Source organism: Populus alba, chromosome 1 (genome assembly GCF_005239225.2).
Source record: "Populus alba chromosome 1, ASM523922v2, whole genome shotgun sequence".
NCBI classification, from domain to species: domain Eukaryota; kingdom Viridiplantae; phylum Streptophyta; class Magnoliopsida; order Malpighiales; family Salicaceae; genus Populus; species Populus alba.
In genome coordinates, this window is record NC_133284.1 from 45,783,981 (window position 1) to 45,810,070 (window position 26,090).

The 26,090-nt window shown below is 32.2% G+C and overlaps 3 protein-coding genes and 1 long non-coding RNA gene across 9 annotated transcripts; 2 read left to right on the forward strand and 2 right to left on the reverse strand.

Moving 5' to 3' along the window:
• The first annotated feature begins 527 nt into the window (after positions 1-527).
• Positions 528-1,239, forward strand: LOC118037401 (probable 2' cyclic ADP-D-ribose synthase BdTIR). The gene is made up of 2 exons (XM_035043364.2): positions 528-1,021; positions 1,125-1,239. The coding sequence occupies exons 1-2, from the start codon at positions 528-530 to the stop codon at positions 1,237-1,239; spliced, it is 609 nt and encodes a 202-aa protein (XP_034899255.1).
• Positions 1,240-8,424: 7,185 nt separating this feature from the next.
• LOC118037409 (cocosin 1) lies at positions 8,425-10,897 on the reverse strand. Its single transcript, XM_035043372.2, has 4 exons — positions 10,752-10,897; positions 9,875-10,108; positions 8,905-9,637; positions 8,425-8,735 (listed from the first exon to the last, which is right to left on the reverse strand). The coding sequence occupies exons 2-4, from the start codon at positions 10,068-10,070 to the stop codon at positions 8,576-8,578; spliced, it is 1,089 nt and encodes a 362-aa protein (XP_034899263.1). The 5' UTR covers positions 10,071-10,108; positions 10,752-10,897; the 3' UTR covers positions 8,425-8,575.
• Positions 10,898-14,478: 3,581 nt separating this feature from the next.
• On the forward strand, positions 14,479-16,314 carry LOC118037408 (uncharacterized). 5 transcript variants are annotated; one of them, XR_004685596.2, is made up of 4 exons: positions 14,479-14,683; positions 15,025-15,111; positions 15,627-15,870; positions 16,015-16,314. It is a non-coding gene; the product is annotated as an uncharacterized lncRNA (long non-coding RNA). The 5 variants fall into 5 exon arrangements; XR_012168997.1 differs by lacking the exon at positions 15,025-15,111 and adding an exon at positions 15,451-15,510; XR_012168998.1 differs by lacking the exon at positions 15,025-15,111 and adding an exon at positions 15,474-15,510.
• Positions 16,315-19,636: 3,322 nt separating this feature from the next.
• LOC118037407 (beta-glucosidase 18) lies at positions 19,637-23,674 on the reverse strand. Of its 2 annotated transcripts, XM_035043368.2 has the most exons (12): positions 23,492-23,674; positions 23,352-23,418; positions 23,190-23,248; positions 23,014-23,089; positions 22,841-22,915; positions 22,666-22,753; positions 22,095-22,347; positions 21,898-22,013; positions 20,801-21,053; positions 20,618-20,720; positions 20,291-20,396; positions 19,637-20,163 (listed from the first exon to the last, which is right to left on the reverse strand). In XM_035043368.2, the coding sequence occupies exons 1-12, from the start codon at positions 23,645-23,647 to the stop codon at positions 19,929-19,931; spliced, it is 1,587 nt and encodes a 528-aa protein (XP_034899259.1). In that variant the 5' UTR covers positions 23,648-23,674; the 3' UTR covers positions 19,637-19,928. The 2 variants fall into 2 exon arrangements, with proteins under 2 accessions (XP_034899259.1, XP_034899262.1); XM_035043371.2 differs by lacking the exon at positions 23,492-23,674 and having other exon boundaries at positions 23,014-23,085; positions 23,352-23,424.
• Between the last annotated feature and the right edge of the window lie 2,416 nt (positions 23,675-26,090).

Here is a 26,090-nt window from a genome sequence, read left to right on the forward strand (position 1 = left end):
AAATAGTGGCATTTACTTTGAAATCAAAGGAAATAAATTAACACCTTCGCGAGTCTTAATCAATGTTTTATTTCTTGCAGTACTTTCTTCCTCAAAATATTCCCTAGTACTTGTCAATCCGACATAGGGCTGATAATTGAATAAGTTGTCGTCCGTATGTACGATTTTAAGTATATATTAAGATGATAACTTATTTGAAGGGTTCAACCGAATTCCCGTTTGAAAGCTTATACATGGTCAAGGGTTTTTATTTGCTTTCACAATCTGTCAAATCGAACACACGGTTATTTGTTGATGTTCAAACTTTTCAAATTCATCAGAAGAAGTAAAACAGTCAACCAAGAATTTAAAAAACCCTATGAATTGTAAGGTCCCACAGATTATTATATACTCTCTATATAAGGGAGATCATACCCACCCTCCTCCAACCACGATTCAAACTAAGAGGAGAAACAAAGCAAAATTAAGAGACATTATCTGATCACAGAAGAGATACTCTACAACTATTTTTTTTCGTTGCAGTAACCATGCATCGCTCTTCAATTGTAAACTTCCCACGCCAATTTCTCCGTCAATACCCCTCAATACAGCCGGCGGTCACCAGTCGTATTGCCAAACCTTGCGATGTGTTCATTAACCATCGAGGGATCGACACAAAGCGCACGGTTGTTACTCTGCTTTATGATCACCTTTTCCGGTCAAACCTGCACCCCTTCCTGGACAACAAGAACATGAAGCCGGGAGACAAGTTGTTCGATAATATCAACAGTGCAATAAGGAAATGCAAGGTTGGTGTGACTGTGTTTTCTCCTCGGTATTGCGAGTCGTATTTTTGCCTTCATGAGCTAGCTCTTATTATGGAGTCAAAGAAGAAGGTTATTCCTATCTTCTGTGACATCAAGCCCTCGCAACTTCGAGTTGTGAACGATGGGAAATGTCCCATGGAGGATATCCGGAGGTTTCGCTGGGCACTTGAAGAGGCTAAGTATACTGTAGGGCTCACGTTCGACTCCTTGAAAGGGTAAGGAGCGCCATAACTTTCTTAGTTTCTGTGTGTTGGATTTCGATTTCAGAAATTAAAATTATCTTGTCTTTCTTTTCACATTCTTCCCTGTGTTCTCCAGGAACTGGTCGGAGGTTGTAACAAGTGCGTCGGATATTATCATTGAAACCTTAGTTGAGATCGAGAGTGAGAAGCGAATGCAGCGCCATAAAAGCACTCCAATATTGCGTGCCTAGTACATGTCTCATTCGTTGAAGAATAAAGTTTCAATGCCACCGAGAGATCGTCCTTCATCAAATTTTTCCTGCCTATTTATCATTCAATTTGTGTTAATAAATTGTAAAATCAATTTTTTCATTTATAAAAAATAAATGTTAAACAAATTTCTTTATTTTTTTTAGTCAATTCTACTCACTTGATTATCTTTTTGTAATAAGAGCATGGCTCAATGTTGCAAGCTCAAAAAATAATTGTACCACTTAATATTTTATAATGTAGTGAGATATATATATAACAAAGGTTTAACCCTTATCTTTGTTCATTGAAATTTTATTACTTATTTACTTTTTGACATATATATAATACTATTCATAACTTTATTTACGAATGAAATGATAAACAGTGTTCTCGAGTGAAAACTGATCTAGAAAGTGTAATGAGGTAGTTGAAGGAAATAATTGGAAAATGAAATTTAAAACATGGCAAGGAATTCATGTGAATGGGATTGTAATAGTATGAGAACACACATTGTGATAAAATTAGAAGAGGGTACTAATTGCATCTCTTGATTCTCAGACAAAAAAAATGCTTGGAGCAGAGTTGTTAGTAGTTGAAGGGACTCGATCAGCTGGGGAAACAAGTAGGTTATTCATCACGACCCTACTCTCTCTAAAGCATCTTTTATGTTTGAGAATCAAAAGATATAATTAGTACCCTTTTTGATTTTTATCAGAAGAGTTTGCGAGATAAATAGTTATCGAGAAGTTCTCAACCCAAAAAGACAACAAAACACATGCATGAAATATAATAGGGAGTCTTGTTTCAATGACATGTTGGCATTTATGTTCAGCAATCTTATTTTGACTCGGTGTATAAAGATGAGTAATGTGCAACACAATACCACAAGATGTGAGGTGAGAGTGAAATTTATTATTTGTAAGTCCAGTTCCACCATCACATTAGAAGAATTTAATTTTGGAATAAAATTGAGTCTTAATATAATGTTGAAAGTTGATAAAAGTATATAAAAAAATCAAATTTGTGTTTTAATGGAAAAAACCAACTAAATCTGGTACAATCATCAATTAACACCGTATAATATTGAAAATCAATAGTGGAACATACAGGTGAAGAAACCCATAAATCACAGTGTAAGCGATTAAAAGGCAAATCACAACAAGTATTATTAAGTGAAAAGGGTAAACGATGGCTTTTTCCAAGATTACATCCAACACTTAAACTAAAATCCAAACCCATTAGTTTATCACTATAGAAAATAAAACTTGACTTGGAGAGAGAGTCAACAGTACGAAAACTAGGATGACCTAGGCTAGCATGCCACAAATAAGCAAAGGCATGCGGTTTATTGGAAGAAACTATGGAAGCAAAGGCATGATGATGTTGCTCGAGCACGTATAGGCCATTCTCACATATGTCGACCCCTAACACTACTCTTGTGACTCGTTCCTGTATGGTAAAACTAGAATAAAAAAAGATGACACAACAATTATTATCCTTTATAAGTTGACTGATGGACATAAGCTTTTTTGTAATACCAGGAACAACTAAAACATTAGATAAAAGTAAAGAGTTGCTGGGAACAAGAGAGGAAACATAGCCAGTGTGAGAAATAAAAAGAGACTGACCATTACCAACCATCACCCTTTCATTACCAGAGTAGACAACAGGAACATCTACACCTTAGAGATCATTTTTCATGTGAGAGGTGGCATCAGAGTCCGGATACTAGGAAGAGTCATTGGAGTCCGGGGTTGAACAAGCAGCGAAAGCCTCAGCAAGGTTGGCAGACTGCTTTTTCTTGAGATTAAGAAATGTCCAGCAGTGTTTAGCCAAGTGTCCCTCATTGTAGTAGAGTTGACAATAAACTGGAGAAAAATTGGACAATTTTGAGGCAGAGGAAGGTTTTGACTTTCCCCTGTTAGTGCTTTTTGGTCTAGTTGAAGAATGTCGTTGAGCATAGATCACCGAGTTGGTAGATTGTTGATACACCGATCTTTCAAAAATCTCATGGCTCAAAGCTTTCGGTATGATATCTGTAAATGAAGGTAACAAAAACTGGGAAAGAATAGTAGTTGAGAAGAACTTATAATCGAGACCTAAAGCTTTTAAGAACTAGTGGACTTTATCCAGGTCATTAATGGGTCGACCAATTGTTGCCAGTTGGTCATAGAGGCCTTTGAAGAGTTGAGAAAATTCAGCCACAGATTTGAAGCCTCGCTTCATCAGTTGAAGCTCGTCCTTAAGTTGAAGTTCTCAAGTCTTAGATTTGTGAGAGAAAAAGGCTTCAAGACTAGTTCAGGCCTCACGTGCATGTTTCATACCAAATACCTTACTCATAGACGCTTTCGTAAGAAAAGAATAAAGGAGACTTACGAGAGTCTGATCTGTATTCAGTTAGGAAGTGTAGGTTGGATTCACCTGAGTGGTGTTGACAGAACCAGTAATCTGAGGAGAAGGAGCTAGGACACTACCATCTAGAAATCCAAGAAAATTATGGCTTGTTAACAATAAGATAAACTAATTTTTCCATAATAAACAATTTGAGGAGGTCAGTTTGATATGGCAAGCATATACACTATCATGTTCAGTACAAGTGAAGGTGATGAGGATGATATAATCATGAAAGGTGTCACACCCAGACATCGCGGCGACCAATTAAAAATTATCACTCGATTGGAAACAAGAACAAATATTTGACATCTTGTTCTTTTAGAGAAAAATATCTTGTTCAAGGAGTCGCCACCTAGTATTATGGCTACTATGAACCCTAGCTGGTCAATAGAGATTCTATGGTATGAGACTGGTTAAGCAAAATGGAAGATGTTATCACTCCTTAAACATTCTACCTGAGGCAGGCTGCATTGCTGATTATGTCTAAAATTGCTAAGAATTTGTTCTTCTTTTTTCCTTTTTTTTATTCTTCCTTTCATGTTCTTGACTCTAGTGTCAATGAAAAATTTCTAAGAATATTTTCAACTCAGGTGTTGATAAATATCACACAAATCCAAAAAATACGATACTTCTAACTTTGGTGTCAGTGAATATTTTCACAAAAAATGAATTTGAAGAATAAATTTTCTATGTCATTTTTTTCTTGTTTATCCTTTATTATTATTTGCTATTTTTAGATGGAAATAAAAAAAACATTGCACGATAGATTTGCATTTAACAATAATAGGCCACAAATTGAGCACATAACTTAAAAAAAAAAATACAAAATGCAAATAAAAAAATTAATCAAAGTGCGAGGGGTCCACAAAAAATGAACGTTTTGCCAAACACACCCTTAATAAAAATAATTTGGGTTAGCTGGGCTTAAAGCCCAGATTCGACCCACTAATTATTTTCGTACTGTTTTCTTGCAACAATTACATAGAAATAGAGAGAAGAAGAAGACTTTACCTAGTGAAGCCGAGGGCGAATGAGAAGGTAACAATGTAGACACCGACTGGAGAATGCTCTCCTCCTCTCTTTTCAGTCTCTCCTTCCCTGTTCTTATTTTTTTTTTTGTTCTCTCTTGTAATGGCCTCCTTTGGGGTTCTTTTGTGTTTGTCACCCTCTAGGTTTTTTTTTTTTTTTTTTCCTTGTCTCCTCCCTTTTTTGTGCATACACTGAGATCTGTATTTATAGTGCCAGAGTTTGTTTGCGTGTGAGAAACCAAGTTTCAATCAAACTCATTCTCTTCTTTTAAGTTTGAATTTGATTAAGAATTAAATTTGAAAGCGAATAACTATCATTATCTTGAAGACAAGAATTATCTTGAAGATAGGGATGCTCTTGAAGACATGGATTATCTTGAAGATAAAGATAGAATGACAAAAGCACATTGTAGTTCTTAATTTTCATGCAAGTTGATAAATCATACTTTTAATTGAAATAAATTTCTGATATTTTAATTTTACATTTTAAACCCTGTAAAATTAAATTAAAAGTCAATGACCAAAATTAAATTACAACAAAAGAAATTGAGTAAAAAGAGAAAAAAAACCTAAATATGCTTTGATATCATAACAAGGTTTAAGAACCTGTGTAAAGTGTGGCTGAAATCCTCAATAATATTGAGTTATTGATTCTCATTATATATAATAATGTATATATAGTTGGAAGATCTTATATAATAGAAAACAAATAGACATAACAAATATTTATCTAATAACAAATCATCTCTAAATCAAGGGAAGAATAGGATTCCTTATCATACTGTTTTACTCGTCAACGAGGAATCTGACTGCTGCCCCTTCCTCTTCCTTTTGCAAGCACTCCATTGGTACTATCACTGAATTGTTGGAACTAAATTAACGTTGAAGGCCAAAACTACACTAATGGTAGGACAGGTTTCGAAGACAGTGATGTTGGTAAAAATTACTATAGTACTTTAGTTTAATTTTATATAATCAAGATATTTTATATAAAAATAAATTAAATAATTAACGAGCGGAATAATAAAGCTGCAAAATTATCTTGAGCATAAAATAACAATTGCATACAATTATTTGCGAAATATTGTAGATGATTTTTGAATGAATAAAAGAAAGTAAAAACCATTGTTGTCAATAATTATATAATTTGTTCTTAAAGCTAAATCACTCATCACTTAATGCAAATGATTTCTATATATGCAATTATATTCTCAAAATTCCAACACGTCATCTTAAAATATTACATTACCAATCAACCTAATAATATTATTAGGAAGTTTTGAAGAATATGAACAATCAAATAAGAATTTATTATTTTTTGAGCATATAGAATGTTTAATAAAATATGTTTAAGGACTATATTGACAAGTTCAAGGTTAAAAAAAGGTTGGAACCTTGCAAAACAATTTTTCTAACAAAAATAAATATAACTTTTAATTTGATTATTGAAAAATTCTCAAAATTTTCTAAGGAGTTTTACCAGTCTTGTTTTGTAATGGGTTAACTTGATATATCCATCTAAAATTAGAAAAGAACTCAAATTAGAAAAGATGTTTTTGAATTTTAGTATTTTTCTAATTAGTTTTAGATTTTTGTCTTTATTTTTCTATTAAATTAGAGTTTGTTAAAGAATAATATAAATTATAATATCCTGAGATATCACCTAACAATTTAAACTTTTGGGTTACAATGGTTCTAGAGCTTTGATGATTTTTTTTCCTTCTAGAATACAGATGCCTAAAATATTTTTATTAAGAATAAATAGTAAGTTTAGGGTTCTTTAAGCCCTTTTTGTAAATTTCATCTTCTTATTTTCCTTTGATTCCTAGTCAGTCAGCATCAAAGCCTAAAGTTTTTAATGGCCTTTTCGATTGTGATATTGAGCAATCATGAGTGGAGGTCACAGATTCACACGTGATCATGGTAAAAGGGAACCAATTTTTTTTTTTTTTTTAAAGATTAGAGCATCGTAATAAAAGAAAAAGTTTCAATCAGTGTAATTTAAAATTAATTAGTTAATCTTTAAAGCTATAAAGATGATTTAATTCGTCTAATAAATAGAAGAAATATTTTTTTTATATAAATTACTCAGGAAAGAAATTTACACCTACCTTTCCTAGATAGATCAACGAAGTTTCTCCATCTACCAGCCATGAAATAAGCCAACAGCTGCCTGTTGGAACCAAGGAAAAACACGTGAAGTGTTCATCATTCCGTGAACAAGTAAAATTCATCGATATTAATAATCAACGCTCTTTTTTCCCCCCTTGTCCTTTCAAAGAAATCAATGCTTAATCTTACCAAAATTATTTCACTTCATCATTAATGTCAGATTCAGCTACAAATTGCAAAAAAAAGGAATAAAACAGCAAACAGAGACTAATCTACAGAATAATATCTCTGCCCTGAAAACCATGCTACCTAACAAGAAGATCTTGCAAAGCAGCTTCTCTTGTTAATTTGTGCTCTGAATTTCAGCTCGACAGCTTCTTTCTTCGACTTCTTTGGATTTGGTGATCCACCATCAGTGAAGAAAAGAATCTGAATAAGGAAGATAAGTAGAGAGACTATAAGAAGGCCTTCCTCTCATTATCCGGTGCAACGCACAACCCATCACTTCCATCATCTCTCCGGCGTACCTTATTATCAATGGCCGCAAGAACACAGCCCAGAGACCCACCACTGCCACTGCGATTTCAACTCCTAAGCTCATGTTCCTTCTTCTTGTATTTCCTTTTTGATGACTTGGTCTCTTGTTCTTCCCCGCTCTGATCTCTTAATTCCTAGCTAGCTTGCACTCTGTTATCTTCTTGGATTATCTTTTCATCATCAGCTAGGTGCTTATAAACTTACGAGGAAGATGAGTAATTCTATGAAGTTTACTGGTCGATTACATGACCATTCAAACGTGTGTGCAACTTGCACCTACCGCTACCAACCGAACCCACCATTCTCAACTGATGGTCTCATGGTCTTCACCTGGAATTACAAATGCAACTTTTTCACTTTTATCTTTTTGTGGTTCTCTTCATTTATTCTTGTAAACTAGCGAGACCAAATAAGCGCTCTCATCTCATATGAATATGCAAGGATCTTTTTTTTTTTCCTCTCTCAAAAAACTTGAAGATAATTTTATATAAAATAAATTAATATAAATTAAGAAATTTATTTTTTAATAAATTCAATGTTTAAGAAAATAATTAAAGAAATGATAAAAAAATAATTTGAGTCAACCCGAGTCAATCTGCTAGACTAACAACTCCATTCATGAGATCGAGATGACCCAATAAAAAAAAATTAAAATAGATTATAAAGCTAAATTCTCAATCAATATAATTTTAAAAAGATTAAATTAAAAAAATATAAAAAATAACTTGAGTTAATTAGAATTAACCAATTGCTTATGTTAAATGAAATTAAATTGATAACCCGAGTCAAAAATGAGAATAAACTTCATGAATTTTATATGTAAGTATGTAACTGAACTGTGTTATTTAAAAATAATAATTATAATGTAAGTTTTCTCATTTTAAAATATTTTTAAATTAATTTTGTTTTATATGAGTTACTATATTTGTTTCAAATTGATTTTTTAACACATATCTATATAATATAGTATTTATTAATTAATGTGTCCCCTCAATTAAATATTCTAGCTCCGCCACTGGTTAGAGAATAATATAAATCATATCTTGAAATTTTATATAATAATTTAAATTATTAAATAAAAATAGTTCCTTTGATATAGTATAGTAATTATAATTAACATTCTCAAACATCATCAATATTCTTTCATATGGTTACACCCTTGCTGATGGTGCTATATAACTGACACCTCAACATATTATTCATTACAACCTGATCGACCGAAAGGGGAGATGATCGATCATACACAAACATTAATATTAATTTTTCAGATGTAATTGGTAGGTGGGATAAGAATAGTGGTCTTCTGCATATTGGACTTGAAAAATTCCTCAAACTCTGGAGTCACACTGAGAGCAACTTGTGAAACTATTGGAGATAAAGCATTCCACACTGATTTCTTGCTCGCTAACTCTTCAACAGCGCGGCTGCCAAGAGCAAAAAAAATAAAAATAAAAAAATTAACAGCAATTCAAACTCTTCAAGAATCTTACTGGGATTGAATTATAAACATGTATAAAAATACAGGGATTGATTCAATATGAGGTTTTTAAAACCAATATATTAATTTAATTTTCTAATAGAAATTGCAATTACCTTTTACCAGGGAGAATGGAAACAAACTCCATTCCTTCACTGTAAGCAATCTGAGCAACCACGAAGAATCTTGGCACAACAAGTAATTGACCAGCCTGTATTTTGGTGTCCAGGACACGCTTACCACCAATCCCCACAACCTGGACGCGGCCGGTGCCTCTAGCAACATAAAAAACTTGGAATGTGCCGTCGGCGGTGTATGATGGCGAGTACATGGCATTAGCTTCCAATTTCACACGGTTAATGCTTAAGCCTGCTTCTTCAAGAAAAGGAAATCCAGCTGCTGTCAATGCCTTGAACACACCACCCCCTCTGACATCAACGTCAGGCAATGCAGCATCAATGTTGTACACCATTTTTTCACCAATTTCCATGTTAGGGTGGGGCATGCGTATTCCAGGATCTAGCTTAATGAGCAAAATCCCTGTCTGGCTTTTGGCAAGCTTGTCCGCTTCCTCTTCGTTCATCTTATAAGCTCTGCTAATGAATTCTGTCGAGAACCCTCCCATGATACCTTGGCCTCCACTTAAGAAGAAGTAGGTGAATTCGCCAGGAATGTGTGCCTTGGAAGTTTCCCCTAAGAAAACTACAACGACTTCTTCTGAGTGATCTCCATTGTTGTACCACCAAGACAGCGCTCCAGGAGGCACTGGTATCACGTCTCCTTTCTTGACTCTAAACACCACCTCTTCTGACGAGTTTGGGAGCACCATTCCCACTATTCCGTCACTACCTACAGGAGACCAAGATTATACATGTCAATAAATTATTTACTCAGATTGAAGACTTTAAATTATTTACTCAGATTATATTATATTGTAATATTAATTAATTCTAATTAAAAATAATAAAATGAATAGATTTTAGATCGTGATTATTTAATAACAATACTCTAATACTGTAAGGAGGAGGAGGAGGAGGAGGAGGAGGAGGAGGAGGAGAGAAATAATGAATTGGTACATATATATACCTTGCAGAACATAGCCAATTTTAGAGGAATCTGCATAATGGGGAAGAGCAAAACCACGAGGCTGAAGGACAGCTCTTCCTGCAGCAACCTTTTCCTCTGCTAGCAACGGAAACTCAGAACTTGACCAGGTGTGGTAAGATCCACCTTCTCCATCAAATAGCTGTTGGGCTGACCTTGGAGATAAGTCGAAATCCATGGATGCCAGTTGTGTTGTGTAACTTTCTTGAACAAGTACTACATATCAAACAACAAAAAAAAGAAGATGAAGTAATTAGCATTATTAACTGAAAGAACAAGTACTACATGTCAAACAAAACAAAAAAAAAAAACCTGTTTTCTTGATTAAAAAACAAACACCAAGAATTACAATTTTACGACTGTTACATTACAAAAATAGATAAAATCTAAAAATAGTACTTCCTTCGTAACTTGTTGTCCTACGGGATGGTACAAGGTACATGGCCCAGGGTGCTGTAGCACTCCCACGCTTTGAAAAAGAGTACAGTTCAGGCGTCAAATATGATAATTATCTGTATTATCTCCATGCCTTTTTATTTATTATTTTATTTTCACATTTATCCTAAATCTTTTCAGCACCTTTTAGAGTTTTAATCCCTCTTCCATGTGCATGTGAATGAGGAAGCATATATGATCTGAGTTCGATAAATTTCTTGAAAAAAAATAATATGAAGGCTTGTCCTACGGGCAGCAACAAAGATGAACAGTAAGAAAACAGAAAAAAGAGAACACACAGATTTAATGATCATATATATTGGAAGTATACATGCTTGAGTTTACCATATAAACATTAGCTTAAAAATAGCACTGCGGAGCCATGATATTAAGAGTTAAAACCAAGAAAAGAAGGTGGCCATACCGAAGGCAGGGGATGAGAAATTCAGCTGCTAAACTTACAGAGGGGATGATTTGTGAGAGATGAAGGAGACGATCCCTCCTTTTATAGTGAAATGAAGCCCTCGAGGAGGGGCAATGGCTTTTATCTTGAAAGCCACGTGGCATGCATTAATGAATGTATTTTTCAAAGTTTTTTTTTTTTTATACTAAAATGCATCAAAATAATTTTAAAAATTAACATATTAAAATGATCTAAAATATTAAAAATAATTAATTTTTAACAAAAACAAATATTTAAATCTTTTAAAAACATAAATTCAATTACTCACCGGAGCTATTTCAACATGCCTACTTTCAAACCAAAATCGTCACGTCTGATGTCAATGATATGGTACAGGACAGTGAAGTATAGGGAAATAAAGGAGAGAAAAGATTTATGATATGATTTCGATTTGTCTACTTACACACACAGAGCTACACAAGCGGAGCTGATTCGAATTTATGAGATGTAAATTCTGAAGAAAACTTGTACTGGATGGACCCATGCTTGAGAAAATGATAAAAATAAAATAAAATAAAGTATGATGCGAGCTTGGTGGATCTGATATAAAATGAAAAACATTTTGTGAGCTAGTGGATGGACCCATGGCTAGTCTGCTGTCCTCCGTTAAAATATAACATGTCCTTATATTACAAAATTTGATTCAAGATTTTTTAAAGTTAGAATTCTGTTTGTTTGTTGAAAAATAATTTTTTTTGAAAAATAAATTTTAGAAAAATATTTTCTGATATTTGGTAGTGTAATGAAAAATAGACTAGAAAACACTTTTCAGTGTTTGGTTATGTTATGGAAAATGAATTGGAAAATAATTTATTAATAAATTAATTTTTTTTTAAAATTTATCTAATATGTGAAAAATATTAAATATATAAATATTTAATCACTTATAATAAAAAAAAAATCTAAAAGCAGAAACAATTACTAAATAACAAGTTATGAATTAAAATCTAACAATCATCAAAACATGCTGCTCAAATATAAGCACATATGATGCCCAGCCCTCATATACTGGGAAATAACAGAGCACTAATGTCATTGCAATACCATGACAACACTTGAGGAGCTGTTGAAACATGTATCCCATCCAGGGGCGGAACTAGAATTATTTATTAGGAGGGGCTAAAATTAATATAACAAGATATAATATTTATTTTAATTTATTGTATATGAGTTGTAAAACAAAACCTATATAATTTAGTTTTATTCAAATAACTTACTACAAACATATAATAACATTTGTATAAGGTAAAAGGTTTGGAGTAATACCAAATTAAGTCAAAGCAATGAAGTTAATTTCATCTTTATAATGTATCTATCACTTTAATGTTGTTGGTCTTTATACCTATCAAATATAAATATACAAAGTATATAAGAAACATTAACTAAAGCGAAGCATTATTTATGTTTGATAAACTTTGAAATAAAAAAAAAAAGTAATAAAAAATGATTCTTACATATTTATTTTAATTGTGCTCGTTGTTTCTTTCATAGAATAGAAATCATCGATTATCATATCAATTGTGAATCTTTCAGCAATTTCTTTTTTTATATAGACAATCAAATAATTTGCAAGAAAACCATCCTCCATCCGATTGTAAAGTCTTGTTTTAACAATCTTCATCGTTGAAAAAGTTCGTTCAATAGGTTGTGAGTTATCAATATTTTTTCTTAAAAAAAAAATCAATTCTTTTTATTTTATTCATGATTCAATCTAAAATCAAAACATATATAGTAAGAAAAAATTGATAATTTTGGTGGCTCTGCTAAAAACAAAACATAAAAAATCCAAGCATAATCAAAACAAACCAATAAAATATATCTAATTAATTAAAAAAAAATCACTATAACAAGAATTTAAAAAATAATTGGTAAAACTAGCAGATTTGAGGGGAAAAAAGGAGCAAAAATGATAGAATTATATATATATATATAAAACCCCATCAAATTATTAACAAACATCTCAAACAAAACAAAAATAGATTTTAAATTTAAGTTATCTTTTTTTGTTTGATGAAAAATAAATTAATTAGTGACTCTGTTTTAATTTTTTTATAAAAAAATTTTACTCAAGATTTTTGTTTTTTATTTATATATTTGATTGCTGTATAATTTGTATTAGGACAAATTAAGTGCTCTATTTTTTTATATATAAAATAATATTTTTATATTGTTTTTTTCCATGTAAGTCAAGAATAAATTCAAAGAAAATAAAAAATAAAGTTAAGGACCACCTCTTTACTTCTTCTCGTATTTCATTACCCAGTAATGAAATAAAATTAAAATGAATCAAGGGGGGGCCGGGCCCCTGCTTGCTCCCCTTGCTTCCGCCCCTGATCCCACCTATGCTGATTTCTCAGGCCGCAAGATTTTGGCCAGACAAGCACGTAGCTTGCTATATATCTAGGCTACCATAGTTGAGTTTCATAGCTTTAATCAATAATTGTTCGTGTTCATGATAATTCCATGATAATTAAACAAATATTGCAGGTGCTGACTACAAAGTTGATGATATTGTTTGTGTTCATGGGTTCGAGCTGGGCCAATGCATTAAACCTCAATGATTGAGTACAATTTCCAACCTGGAAACAACAAAAAAATAACAATGTACGATCCATTGGGCTCCTGCTCCTCTTTCTGTTTCTGCCATGGCTGATTTGTAAAAACAACACAACATCGTTGCTGTCTCCTTATTAACACAACACTGTTGCTGTCTCCTTATTGCCAAGAATGTATTCAGCCCAGCAGAACATTCAAATTCTGCGATTCGAAATGTGCAAACATTTGAAGAATCAAAACAAGGGATTTTAAAGTCAAGCGTCTCTTTGATGCTTATTAACACCTACCATCACTGATCTGTAAAAACAACACAACACCAACCAACACCGTTGCTGTCTCCTTCATATCAACATTAGAACCACAAAACCATCATCATCCATTTACTCGAACCCAAACTCCTTAGTAGCCCCTCCAGAACAAAAACTCCAAATCCCTTCAATAAACAACAAGAAGTTTTTTTAAACTGAATTAAAAAAAAAAAAAACCATCTCCGCCACCCCCTCATTTTCCTCTCTTGAGATACTTATGAGATTGTGTCATCAAATTTGTGACATGAAACAGTATTCAAAGAAATATGGTGTCCAATGACTAATAGACTTGGAAGGTTTTCTATAAGCTATTTGCAACTACAAGAATTTAATTTCCTTACACTAATTGCTTATTAGATAAGGAGATTCTGACATACGCCCCTCGTGGTTTCTCCTTAGCATCCCGGGGTTGAAAATTTAGAAGAGGCTAATCTTCAACATGAAAGCCCCTATTACAACGACCAACCAGGGATGGAAAATCACGTTGATCAAATGGTAGGTGATAATGATAACTATGCCGAGGAAGGGACCCTGATAAGTGCTAGAATCTGAAACTTGATCCAGTAAACATAGAACTTGATATACCTCCAGAGATCAGTTGTAAAATTTTAATAAGAGAGAAAAAAAAATTTGTTTCCGTAAATGAAAAGGGAAAGGAAAGTGATTTTCAAGAATAAAGCTGTGTTTGATTGCAGTAAAATGAATTTCTAGAATTTATTTTCCTGTTTTTTATATGTTTGGTGACAAAAAAAATAATTAAAGAAAAATTAAAGAAAAATGAATTTCAGTATAACATTGTAAAAGGAAAGTGTTTTCTTTCGATTAAATAAAGGAAAATACTTTTCTTTTTTCTACACACTCTCAGCTCCGTTCACAGCTTTGAAACTTTTTCTTCAAAAATTGATATTACCAGTCGTAAAGCTAGGAACCCTTGCTCTCAAAACGTTTTGCAAGCCCATTGCTAATCGTCTCAAGAAGGAAGCAGGGTTGCACCCTAAGTTCCGTCACTTTATCATCAACATGGCCCAGGTTTTCTTTTTTTCTTTTCTTTACATTTTTAAGTTATTTGCTTTATGGGTTTTGTCTAAAAATTTGTTCTTGTTAATAGCATACCTTTCTTTTCTAATTTATAGTGTTTTTTTGGCATTAATTGTGTTGGCTGGTTGCTTGATCACTGATACTGTGTTTCTAAATAATGGGTTGGACTTGAACTTTGTAAATGTAACTTCATCAAATTAATTGATCGGAGGGTTTTGTCTAAAAATGTGTTCTTGTTAATGGGGTACCTTTTGTTTTCTGGTTTATTTCTTGTTTTTTTTATTAATACAGGGTTGATGGTCTTGAACTTGGTTTTGTCTAAACATTATCAGGTTGCTGGAGCTGCTGTTATTTTCGAGGTGCAAAGAAGTTCCAGATCTGAAGCGCGAAAGGAGGAGAAGCGAAGACAGGAAATTGAGGTATACAATAAGCTATTCCTTGATTTAGCTTATTGCTAGTGTATTTTGAAATTACACTATTCACATTCTTAGACATCTTTTCAGATGCTTCCTCTTATTATGCATTACTCGTTGCGTTTTCTGTTCTTTTTTGCTTCTTGTCATTTTGGAGGATAGATGGTTGAGAAGGGATGGGATATGGTGGATATAGGTGTGGAGTATCTTGTTGGCTCATTGCACAGAACTGCAGATCTTTTATGTTTTGTCAAGTTTTGAAGTGATTAAAATACATCTTAATTTTTCTTATACATGCAGTCTTGGTTTCTTTTTTCTTTTCTTTTTTCTTTTTTGTATAAGAAGGAAACTAAAGCAAAGAATTACAGGGAACACAAGCAGGGGAATGAGAGCCCTGAAACATGGGTGGACTTCTAATAATTGTGCCAATTTATTGTTGCCATTAACTTTAGGAATATACAGACATTAAATCCCCCGTCTATTTGACTTTAGAACTAAGTTTCTCCTACTATCTGTCACAGGCGATGATGCAAAGAGATGAAGAATTAGCAAAAAAACATTCAGGCTCTCAAACAAAAGCTTGATGAGGTGGAACAACTTGCTAGAGGACGAGGTCTTGGTGGGTTTTCCCATTTCAAGCATGGCCATGCTACTGAAGGTGGAAATGGAAAAAAAAACTTGATCACTCAAAAACTAAGTAGAGCAAGAAGTTTACTGGAAGAACTGACCTAACTTACTTTGCACCCTTGCTCCTCGCTAGGGAAAGTAATTTTCTCCTTCCATATACTTCATATTATCTACGTTGGCTGAACTTCAATTCCTTGATCTATTGCGTTTGTATATTATATACCTAGCTTCTTTGCGAATAGGCTATACTCTGTTCCTCAAATTCTCTGTTTGCATTTACAGAACCCCGACAATGGTCGAGAACTGAATACTTTGTACAAAGGCTTCAATTAACTCGTGCGGCCAGACATCAAGTGCTTATGAAGTTTCCAATTCTCAAATCGACAGAATCATATACTAGTGGATCTAGGCCCCATTTGTGGGTGAAAATCAATTACATATGCTTTGTGTTTATGCTGGACCGGCTGCATATTCAGTTTCTGTTGTAATTTTCCAGATATATACATACCAACGGGTCTGGTCTTCAATGGAAACTCTATCTTGATCATATGCTTTAACAAAGTATGGAACAAATTTCTTTGATCTTCTTGTGCTGCAATATAAACAAGTAATTGATATGTCGGGCCTTGAGTAAGGTGAGACTAACCATGTATTTTGATCATTTTCGGAATAATCTTCAAGGAAAAGCATGAAATAATAATCTCCAAGGAAAAACAATGATGCCTATTTATGTTAAACTTTATTATTTAACAATTCATTGCAACTTTTATAAGTAGTTTGGAACTGCTTTCCAAAGGATGTTTTATTAAATTTTAAAAATTGTTTTTTTTTTCTATAAAATTAGTATTTTTAAGATTTTGGATTGTTCTAATATATTAATATTAAAAATAATATTTTTAAAATAAAAAAATATATATTATCTTAATGTATTTCTAATTTGAAAAGACTTCGAAAAATAATTATTCACATTGTCAAACTATGTTTGATGTTAGATATTTATATTTATATCTTGATATTTATTTGATATATATTAAAGGGATATTAAAGAGATAATTGTCTTTACCCGTACAAAAGAAATATTTATCCAAAAAACCCATAAAAATATTTTTGTATGTATTTATCTTTTAAAAAATTCTTTATACAAAAAAAAAAAACCCAAATATATAACTTTACCATAAACTAATTTGGCTTTCTTCATATGAAAAAAAAACTTATTTTAAGCTTTTAAAATTGAAAAAAATATATTAATAGGTTTTACGTAAAAAATATTTCACAAGCTTATTTCTCTATAATATGATATGATATATACATTTTTAGATTTTAGATTTCATTTTTTTTTTATTGTAAGTGATTAAATATTTTATATATATTAGATAAATTTGAAAAAAAAAATTAATTCATTAATAAATTATTTTCCAGTTTATTTTCCATAATACAACCAAACACTGAAAAGTGTTTTCCAGTTCATTTTCCATAACACTACCAAACATCGGAAAATACTTTTCCGGAATTCACTTTCCAGGAATTCACTTTCCTGCAAACAAACGGAGCCTAAAAAGGAGAAAACACTTCCCTGATATTAAAGTTAACATTTTCCTTTGACCATAATTTAATTTCCTTTGACTAACTTTCCATATATTTACCAAAAATGAAAAAGTAAGGAAAATGGTTTCCAGAAAAGTGAATTCCTGAAAACAAACGAGGCATTAGTGTTCACAATCTCTTTTGTTTATTCATTCATTTATTCTTGTAATCTAGCGAGACAACATCAGTACTCTCATCTCATATGACTATGCAAGGATCTTTTTTTTATTTTTATTTTTATCTTGGAGAACTTCATTGATAATCTTACATAAAACAAATCAATATAAATTATAAAATTTATTTTTTAATAAATTTAATATTAAAGATAGAATTAAGGAAATGATAAAAATATAATTCGAGTCAACAAGTTAAACTCGCAACTCGATTCATGAGATCAAAATGACCTAATAAAAAGCAAATTAAAACAGAGTATGAAGCTAAATTTTTAATCAATATAATTTTAAAAGATGAAATTAAAAAAATATAAAAAATAACTTGAGTCAATCATGGTTAACCTGCAAAACCTATTGCCTGAGTCATGAGACAAGGATAAACTCATAGGAAAAAAATCAAAACAAGTTAGGAAGGTTAATTCATATTTAATTTAATATTGAATGATGAAGTTGATAAAAAAAATTGATTAGAAAAGGGAGAAAAACTCAAGCCAACCGAGTTAATTTATCAAATTCATGACCTAGGTTTTTGAAACTGAGATAACCCAATAAAAATTAAATAATATTTTGTGACGAGGGGTCTTCTATTTTTTTTTAATTTTTAATTGTTGATGTGTGTATGTGTTTATACTTGATTGGGATTTTTAGTTTAATTCTAGTTGTAGTTATTGAATTTGAATGGAGTAAAGAGCTGTAAGAGAACTGGATCTACCAGATTAGGCCCATCGGCATATGAGACACTTGGGACATCTTCTTATCAGCAATTTCCTTTTACCCCGAAAATAAAATAAAATACAAAGGCCTCGACCAGAGAATAGATAAAAGGCCTAAAATAAATGGGCTTAAAGTAAATCCAGCCCAACTGCTAGAAGCGGCTAGAAGCCTCTACTGATTTATGATGGTCCATAGGCCTAAGCATTATGTAAAGGTGGACACTATTTGCTGCAAGATTCAGCTTGAAAATTGACTCCGTTTATGCTCCCAAATCAGTATGGCTCAGGAAAGCAGGCCTAATCCAGGCCCAAATAATTTGGGCCCATGGCCTACACTTGCTTGCCCTTTCCTCTTTTGAGGATAGCGTATGGGATTAGACCTTTGTTTAGGTTTGCAGTCACTTTCTTAACAATTTTATAGGAGCATAGTATGTTATAAATTATAGAACATTTCATATTAATATTCAATAAGAATTAAATAGTATTTTAATTGTAAATTTTTATATGGTTTTCATGAATTGGTTATTATCTAATTTTTTCAAAATGCCACATAAAAATAATGAAGACATTATTTATTTTTTTGTTTGAAACTTGCTTTTCACATTATGATAAAGTTTTTGCTTAAAAATTAATAAGAAAATGAGTTTTTTTAACTAGAAATAAAAATTTTCAATCTATTTTAATTATCTTGATTAAAAAACAATATGTTTTTCATAACAAAAACAATTGACAAGAAAATGGAGTGAAGTTACTAGTTTGATTCCATGTGCTATGTTGTGGAATGAAGTATTCTTTTCATTAAATAAAAAAATGTGCGGACATTGTTAATATTTTTTTTGTTTTTATATGTGTTTAATAAAATAAATCAAGAATTATATATACTAATAAATAATAATAGTTTATTAATTCCAAACAAAAATTGAACCAAGAAGCTAAGATATAAATGTTATTTCTTATAAAAAGAAAATATAAGATGAATAGTTGTTTCAGTTTGAAATTTTAAAAAATTTTAATTGGTATAAATAAATAAAATAAAATTTTATTTTTTCAAATAAATACTATATTGCATTTTGCCAACCCATAATTGATTGTCTTTTTTCTATGTTGTATTTTCATTGTTTTTTTTTTTAATATTTTTTTCATCTCATCCTCACATTGACTGATCCAATAAAAAATGTAAAAAATAAATAAAAATGAAATGATTCATTTTTCATATAAATGTTTCCACCCCATGTTTTTTAATATATAATATAATAATAAAAAATAAAAAAGGTATGACATCCTCGCTAAAATTTTCTATTAATTATTCCTGTGTTGAAATGTGTTCTTCGTCCATTATGGAATCAATCTCAAAATTTTCAGCAATCTCATTTTCAATAAATATAAATAGTTGACTATTTTGAACGATGTCATTGTCAACTATTGGCATAATCATCAACAAACTTATAAATATCAATAACATTTCTTTTGGAAGCCACTCGTAGACAAATATAATAATACATATTTAGGCTTTTTTCTTGGTCCCTCTTCACCCCTATCCAGGGGCAGAGCAAGAAAAAAAAGTTTAGGGAGCTAAATTATAAATTAAAGGACCAAGAAATATTATAAATATTTACAATTATAAATATACAAGGGAGGGGCATTTGGCCGGGCCCTGCCACCCCCCCTCCCTCCGCCACTGCCCCTATCCATGCCATTATACTGCTGCTTTTGAAGCTTCTGGTCCTCATATTATGGCATTTGTATTTCTGAATGATCTTATGGTAAAATCTTCTTCATTGTTGTGATTGGAAGAGCCATTTGCAAGGAATTTTTTATACCACTTTGCCGAAAGCTTTGGCACTCGTTCAAGTGTCTGGCGATCAACATAATAGAGTCCATATCGCTGGGAGTAGCCATCTATCCACTCGAAGTTATCTACCAAGCTCCACACGAAATATCCACGAACATCTGCTCCATTCCTATGTCAATGTGTCAGGAAAAACATTTTACTTCACACAACTTGTCATTCAATTTATACATGTAATCAAGATGCTCAAGACAAGAAAGAAAACTGTCTGAAAAAAAGAAAACAAGTGACCCTTTCACCTTATTGCTCTAGCCAAAGCAGCAAGATAGGATTTATGGAAGTCGACTCTGTTGGTGTCTTGCAATAACGCCTCAACTTGATCATTTTGTTGCGGGGGAGAAAACCCTATTATGCCAAAATACATTTTGAGTTATATTTTCTTTCACATAATAAAACCTATATGTAAAAGGGCCTGGCTAGGACTATATTGAGTTTCAAATTTACTACTAGAGAAAACAAATATGAAAATTAGCAGCAAACCCATGACAGGAGCAAGGTTTAAAACACTTCACCAACAGAACAGAGTGTTCTTGTACAAGGAAAAATATAGAACTGTGATACTTCACCATTTTCAGTCACAAACATAGGCATGTTATTGTATCTCTCTTTCATGTAGTTGACAATCTTCTCCATGCCCTCTGGGACCACAAAAAACCTTGGATTCCCACACTGCAATGATCACAAAAATTAAAATAGAAGCAGAAGGGTACTTGCTTGGAAGATAAATGTTATGAGTAATACTATCATACTCGTCCTCCGATGGGCTCACCATCCCGTTCTCCGGTTGTGTAAACAAAGCCTTGAATAGGGCGATCCCCGCCTGAGATGCAAGCAGAATGGATGCAATCTTTGGCATATAATGATGTGTAAAAGTTCATACCAATGAAATCTAAGCTTCCTTTTACGTAGCTAGTTTCTTCTGGTGAGAATGCTGGCAGTGCACTTCCAAGATAAAGGCGCATTTCAGCAGGGTAATCCCCAAATACTACAGCATCGAACAGCCTGCATAAGCAAGAAAAAATCAGCTTCTTACCATCCATCTTAATTAGAGTAATGATATACTGTTGGTTTAGGTTCCGGGACGATCACCATTTGTCAAACCAGTGGGACTTGCAGAGGTCCCTTGCGGGGATCAATCTGAAGTCCGCTAATCTGACTAATTGGATTGATTTCAGAACTTTCTAAATCAAAACGATATAAAGATTCTCTACAAACTATTATGGATCAATTCGTAACTCAAACAACATTGCACACTTGATACAAAAAACAAGAAAAAGGAGAAATCATAGATGATTCAAAGCAAGTTATTAAACACAGTCAAGCTCAAGACTGAGATCACATTGGTTGGATAAATTAACTAAAGATCCAAGTAAATCTAGGATAATTCAAAACGATGTGCTTCAAGTTTTTAATTTTTTAAAAAGTAAATTCAAACAAAGTTGTTAGCCGAGTCATTCAAGTTTAATCAAGTCAATTTCTATCTAATTTTTTTTAGCGGAGATTCAGGTTTAATAACACTAAAATCATTATGCAAAATAATGGACAACAATCTTGTGGACATTACAATGAAGTGATGAACTCTCGCTTTTCATCCACTGGATGGAAATTATTTAGGGATCGCGTGCTAAAAATAAGCAAATACACTCAAAATGTATATCATAGATAAGAGATGGTTTTGGACCACCACGCATGTGCTTCTCTACATCATTTCCCATTATGATTGTGAGTTGGGTGACAAAGCATAGGCCACGTCTTAAACCTTGCTACCACGTTTTCTGAACATGTCATAGAATTTAATACTTTTCTGCATCTACTTCTCACTTCATTAGTAATCAAGAACATTTACCAGGCATTAGTGAAGGCCAGGGCCCTACTCACAGCTTGCCGATCTAATTCATTGTTTCTTAACGGTTCAAAATATTCTGTACATCCAACAATCCCTATAGAACCACCTTGTTTCAGCTGCAACAAGAGAAATAATTTAAGTAAAAAACTCAAAGCAATGCAGCAGTGCATATTGTCCAACAACAGCCATTCTATCACCTGAAAATGTTCACGGTATAGCTTTACTGCCTTGGCATGTCCCAATATCATGTTATGCATGGCAATGGGAGGCTCTATATCAGAATTTCCGGCAGAACAGTTGCCGAAAGGGGGTGAACAGTGAGCTGGAGGGTACCATCCCCTTATGTAAGACATGTCCACGAGTAGGTTTGGCTCATTCATGGTTATCCACTTTTTTATTCTATCCCCAAAGCTCTTGAAACAAATTTCGGCAAAATATACAAAGTCTTCCCTACAAGAATATCCAAATTTAGGTATTACAATAAGTTAGTTGCTTAATGTCCAAATGAACTTGATATAGCATATGTATAACACAAGAACTGTCTCATCCTAAGTATCCAAAATGCATGTATTCAAAAACAGTCCTCAAAATGAGAAGAAATAAAAAAAGAAAAAAGGAAAGTAAGAATTTCAAGGACCAAATCAGAATTTTGATAATAATGGCAAAAAATGAGGAAACCCACCAAAAAGAAGCAAAAGAATACAACAACAAAGTTAACAGAACCACTAGCTAAAGCTCAAATTTTTTCTCAATGTGAGCATTAATTACTGCATTAGAGGACTGAGCCATCCTCCGTATCTATCCACGAGCTCTTGTGGGATGTCGTGATGGTGTATCGTCACAAATGGTTCCATTCCTGCATTTTATTATAAAAAATTGCAATGACTTAGCATCAATTTTCTTTAAATATCCAAAAATCTAAACAATAAACGAGCAAAATTACCCCTTTCCAATAGATTGTCTATAAGTTTGTTATAGAACATGATTCCTCTTGGATTAACTTGACCGAACTTTCCTCCTATTACAGCCCCGTAAACATCACTAATCATCATATATTTCCAAACTAAAATCAAATCATACTCGAATTCATTGAAATATGGTTGCAGATACACATACTTGGCAGAATTCTAGCCCATGAAATAGAGAACCTATATGCATTAGTTCCAAGAGAACTCATTAACTCAATATCTTCCTGTCCACAAAATTAGAAAAAAAAGAAGAAAGTATCGACTTTGAGATTCAAGATGTTTGATTTGAAAAACAAGGGAGGCAAACGAAAGTCAAACTAATACCAAGAAACGATAATAATGGTTGTCTGCTATATCTCCGTTGTCATTGTTCTTTATGTTTCCTGCAAATTTTTGATAATCAAATTGACATAGTTAACAACCCAGTTTGTGTCCTTATATATACAAACTGGCATATGTTGAATTAAAGTTTTAATATTTGATTACCTGGGATATGACTAAAAACATCCCAGTTGTTGAGACCCTTACCATCTTCAATATAAGCTCCTTCAACCTGTAACATAAAATGAAATTGAAAGTTGAAGCTTTTAAGGTGATTTTGCAGAGAAAGATCAGTGAGCGCTTACCTGATATGAAGAAGTGCTTGTTCCGAAGAAGAAGCCATCCGGGAAATGAGATCTTTTAACATCTTGTCCATCATCATTTAAGTTTTGAGCAAGAGATGGATTTTTTAGAAGGAGAAGAAAGGACAGGAACAGAAACTGTAGTCGTTTGACTTGCATAGTGTTTCGGTTTTTGAAAGCATTCCAGATAAAACGAGTCCTGATAAATACCTCTCGTCTTTCGAGTTTTTTCTTTTTTCAAAGTAGGAAAATAGAATATTTTTTTTAAAGAAATATGGCGCATAAAAATTAGTTTAAAAAATAGTATATCATGAAGAGGCAAGAGCCTCTTGTTTTTTTTTTTTTTTAAGTGTTTTTTAAAAAATATTGAAAATTTTTAATTTTTTCTTTACTTTAATTTTTTTTAGATCATTTTAATATGCTAATATCAAAAATAAAAAAAATATTATTTTAATATATTTTCAAAAAATATCCGCTATCATAATATCAAATGAGCTCTTAGTTGGATAACAAACCTAGATATTTGTTATTTTACTATAATTATAAAATCTAAACTAGTCTTGGGGGATGATTGGGACTCAATCGATCCGAGACCTAGATTGGTTCGAGTTAAAGAAAAAATAAGACAAACAGTTAACCTAATTAAAACCATCATTTCTAACCAATTTAATTACATTCAATTACCCTATTATCTTTTCTTCATTCCTCATCAATCCATAATTTCCTTTCTTTTTAACCACCTTTTTAATACATTTTCATATTATCTATTTCTCTAGCTCATGTTTCTTTACTAGGTATCCAACAACAATAAAAGCAAAAAAAAAAAAGAAGTACAAGATTGAAAAAAAGAAGAAGATGACAATGATGAGAGATTAGTGTCATAACCTAATTTTGAGTTATTCCCAAAAAATCAATTTTTTTTCAAAAATAAAAATTAAAAAATAAAATAAAAGCTGATAATATGTAGAAAGCAGATCAAGAAGGACTACAAAAATAGAAAAAAAAATCAAGCTGTAATTTTTTGAAAGAAATTTAAGGTATAATTGTACCGAATTATGTTAAAAAATAGAGAAACAATGCAAATTCAAGGTCAAATTAAACGATTATTGGATGAATTTTCATAAAAATTAAGTCCAAGGACATAATTAAATTTTTAATAGACCAATTTGATTTAATCATAGGTCAAATTTAATTTTAATTATGTTTAAGAATTAATTTGGGTCCAATTAAAGGATTTAATGACGTATAAGGACTTAACTATACTTTAAATAGGTCAAATTAATTTTATTTGGGGCTTAATTGGTGAAAATTAAGTTTGGGAGCCTAATTTGAGCTTAATTGAGAATATTAAAATTTTAAGAGACCAAATTTAATTTTTATCAATATAATTGATTGAAATCAGGGGCAAAATCATAATAAAATTGAAGTTTTAGGGTTAATTATGGGTGTAATTAAATCAAATTTAAAGAGGGAGGACTACAATGAACTTTGGTCAAAATCAAAACTTTGATACTTTTCATCTTCTTCTTTAAATCTTTGAAATGACAACTCAGGAAGGCTATTTTACAGGTGCATTTAATGTTCCTAACGTCCACCAAATTTTAACTTACATGAAAATGATCTTCTGCAATGTCTCTACAACCCCATATGACCTTTTCAGGCTGAATGAGAACTTATCGGTGCCAGCGCCGGCCTAAAATAGGCCATTAGTCAGCTTTTTCCTACTAATTTGAAAGTGCACCTATGCCTACTTTTGAGCCAAAGGATTGAGATTCTTCCCAACAGAATCAAGGGTTGAAATTTTTCTCAAGTGTAGAAAAGATTGCCCTCTTCCACCGCTTATAAATATAGTCAGATTTGATGGCCCGAGGGAGGATAAAATCGGGTCTAAAGTCAGCAAAAAAACCAACCATTCCTAATTCCAGCCAACATTTGCCTCCCTTCCTTCTCTCTCCACCGTGTCTTTATCCCCTGAAGACCCAGTAGACACCTTTCTCCTCTACCAATAGACGGAGGCGCAGCCTCCCTACAAACCTAAATCTTCACTAGTGGCAGAACGGCCACCGCGACTGCCGGTCCTCTCCCTCTGCATATTTCTCCTTTCTTCATCTTCCTGCTGCAGCCACCGTTAGTGTCACCAACTCTTCCACCATCCTCAGCCAGACTAGTGACGGCAACCACGACCCTTCAGCTAGGGGAGCGACCCTCTTTTCCTTCTTCTTCTTCTTTTCTGTTCATTGCGTGAACAGTAGGACATGAATTATAATTCACGTCCTACTGTTCATGCAGGACGTGCAGGAATATATATATACACATAATAATATATATTATAATATTAATTTTTTTTTTTTAAAAAATTCATTTAAAAAATGTGATTTTTTCAAATATTTTTCCATCAATTTTGCATAATATCGGGTTGCATATTTACACTGTAAAATACAAATCCGATATTAAAATACCTGGTTTTCTTCAAAATATTTTTAAAAAAATAATTAAAATTTAAAACATTTTCAAAAAGAAAAAAATATTTGTTGCGTGTGGCCAAATCCTAAAATTTTTCCAAGCATATTTTTCACAAAAAAAAAAAAAAATTGCATCTTTT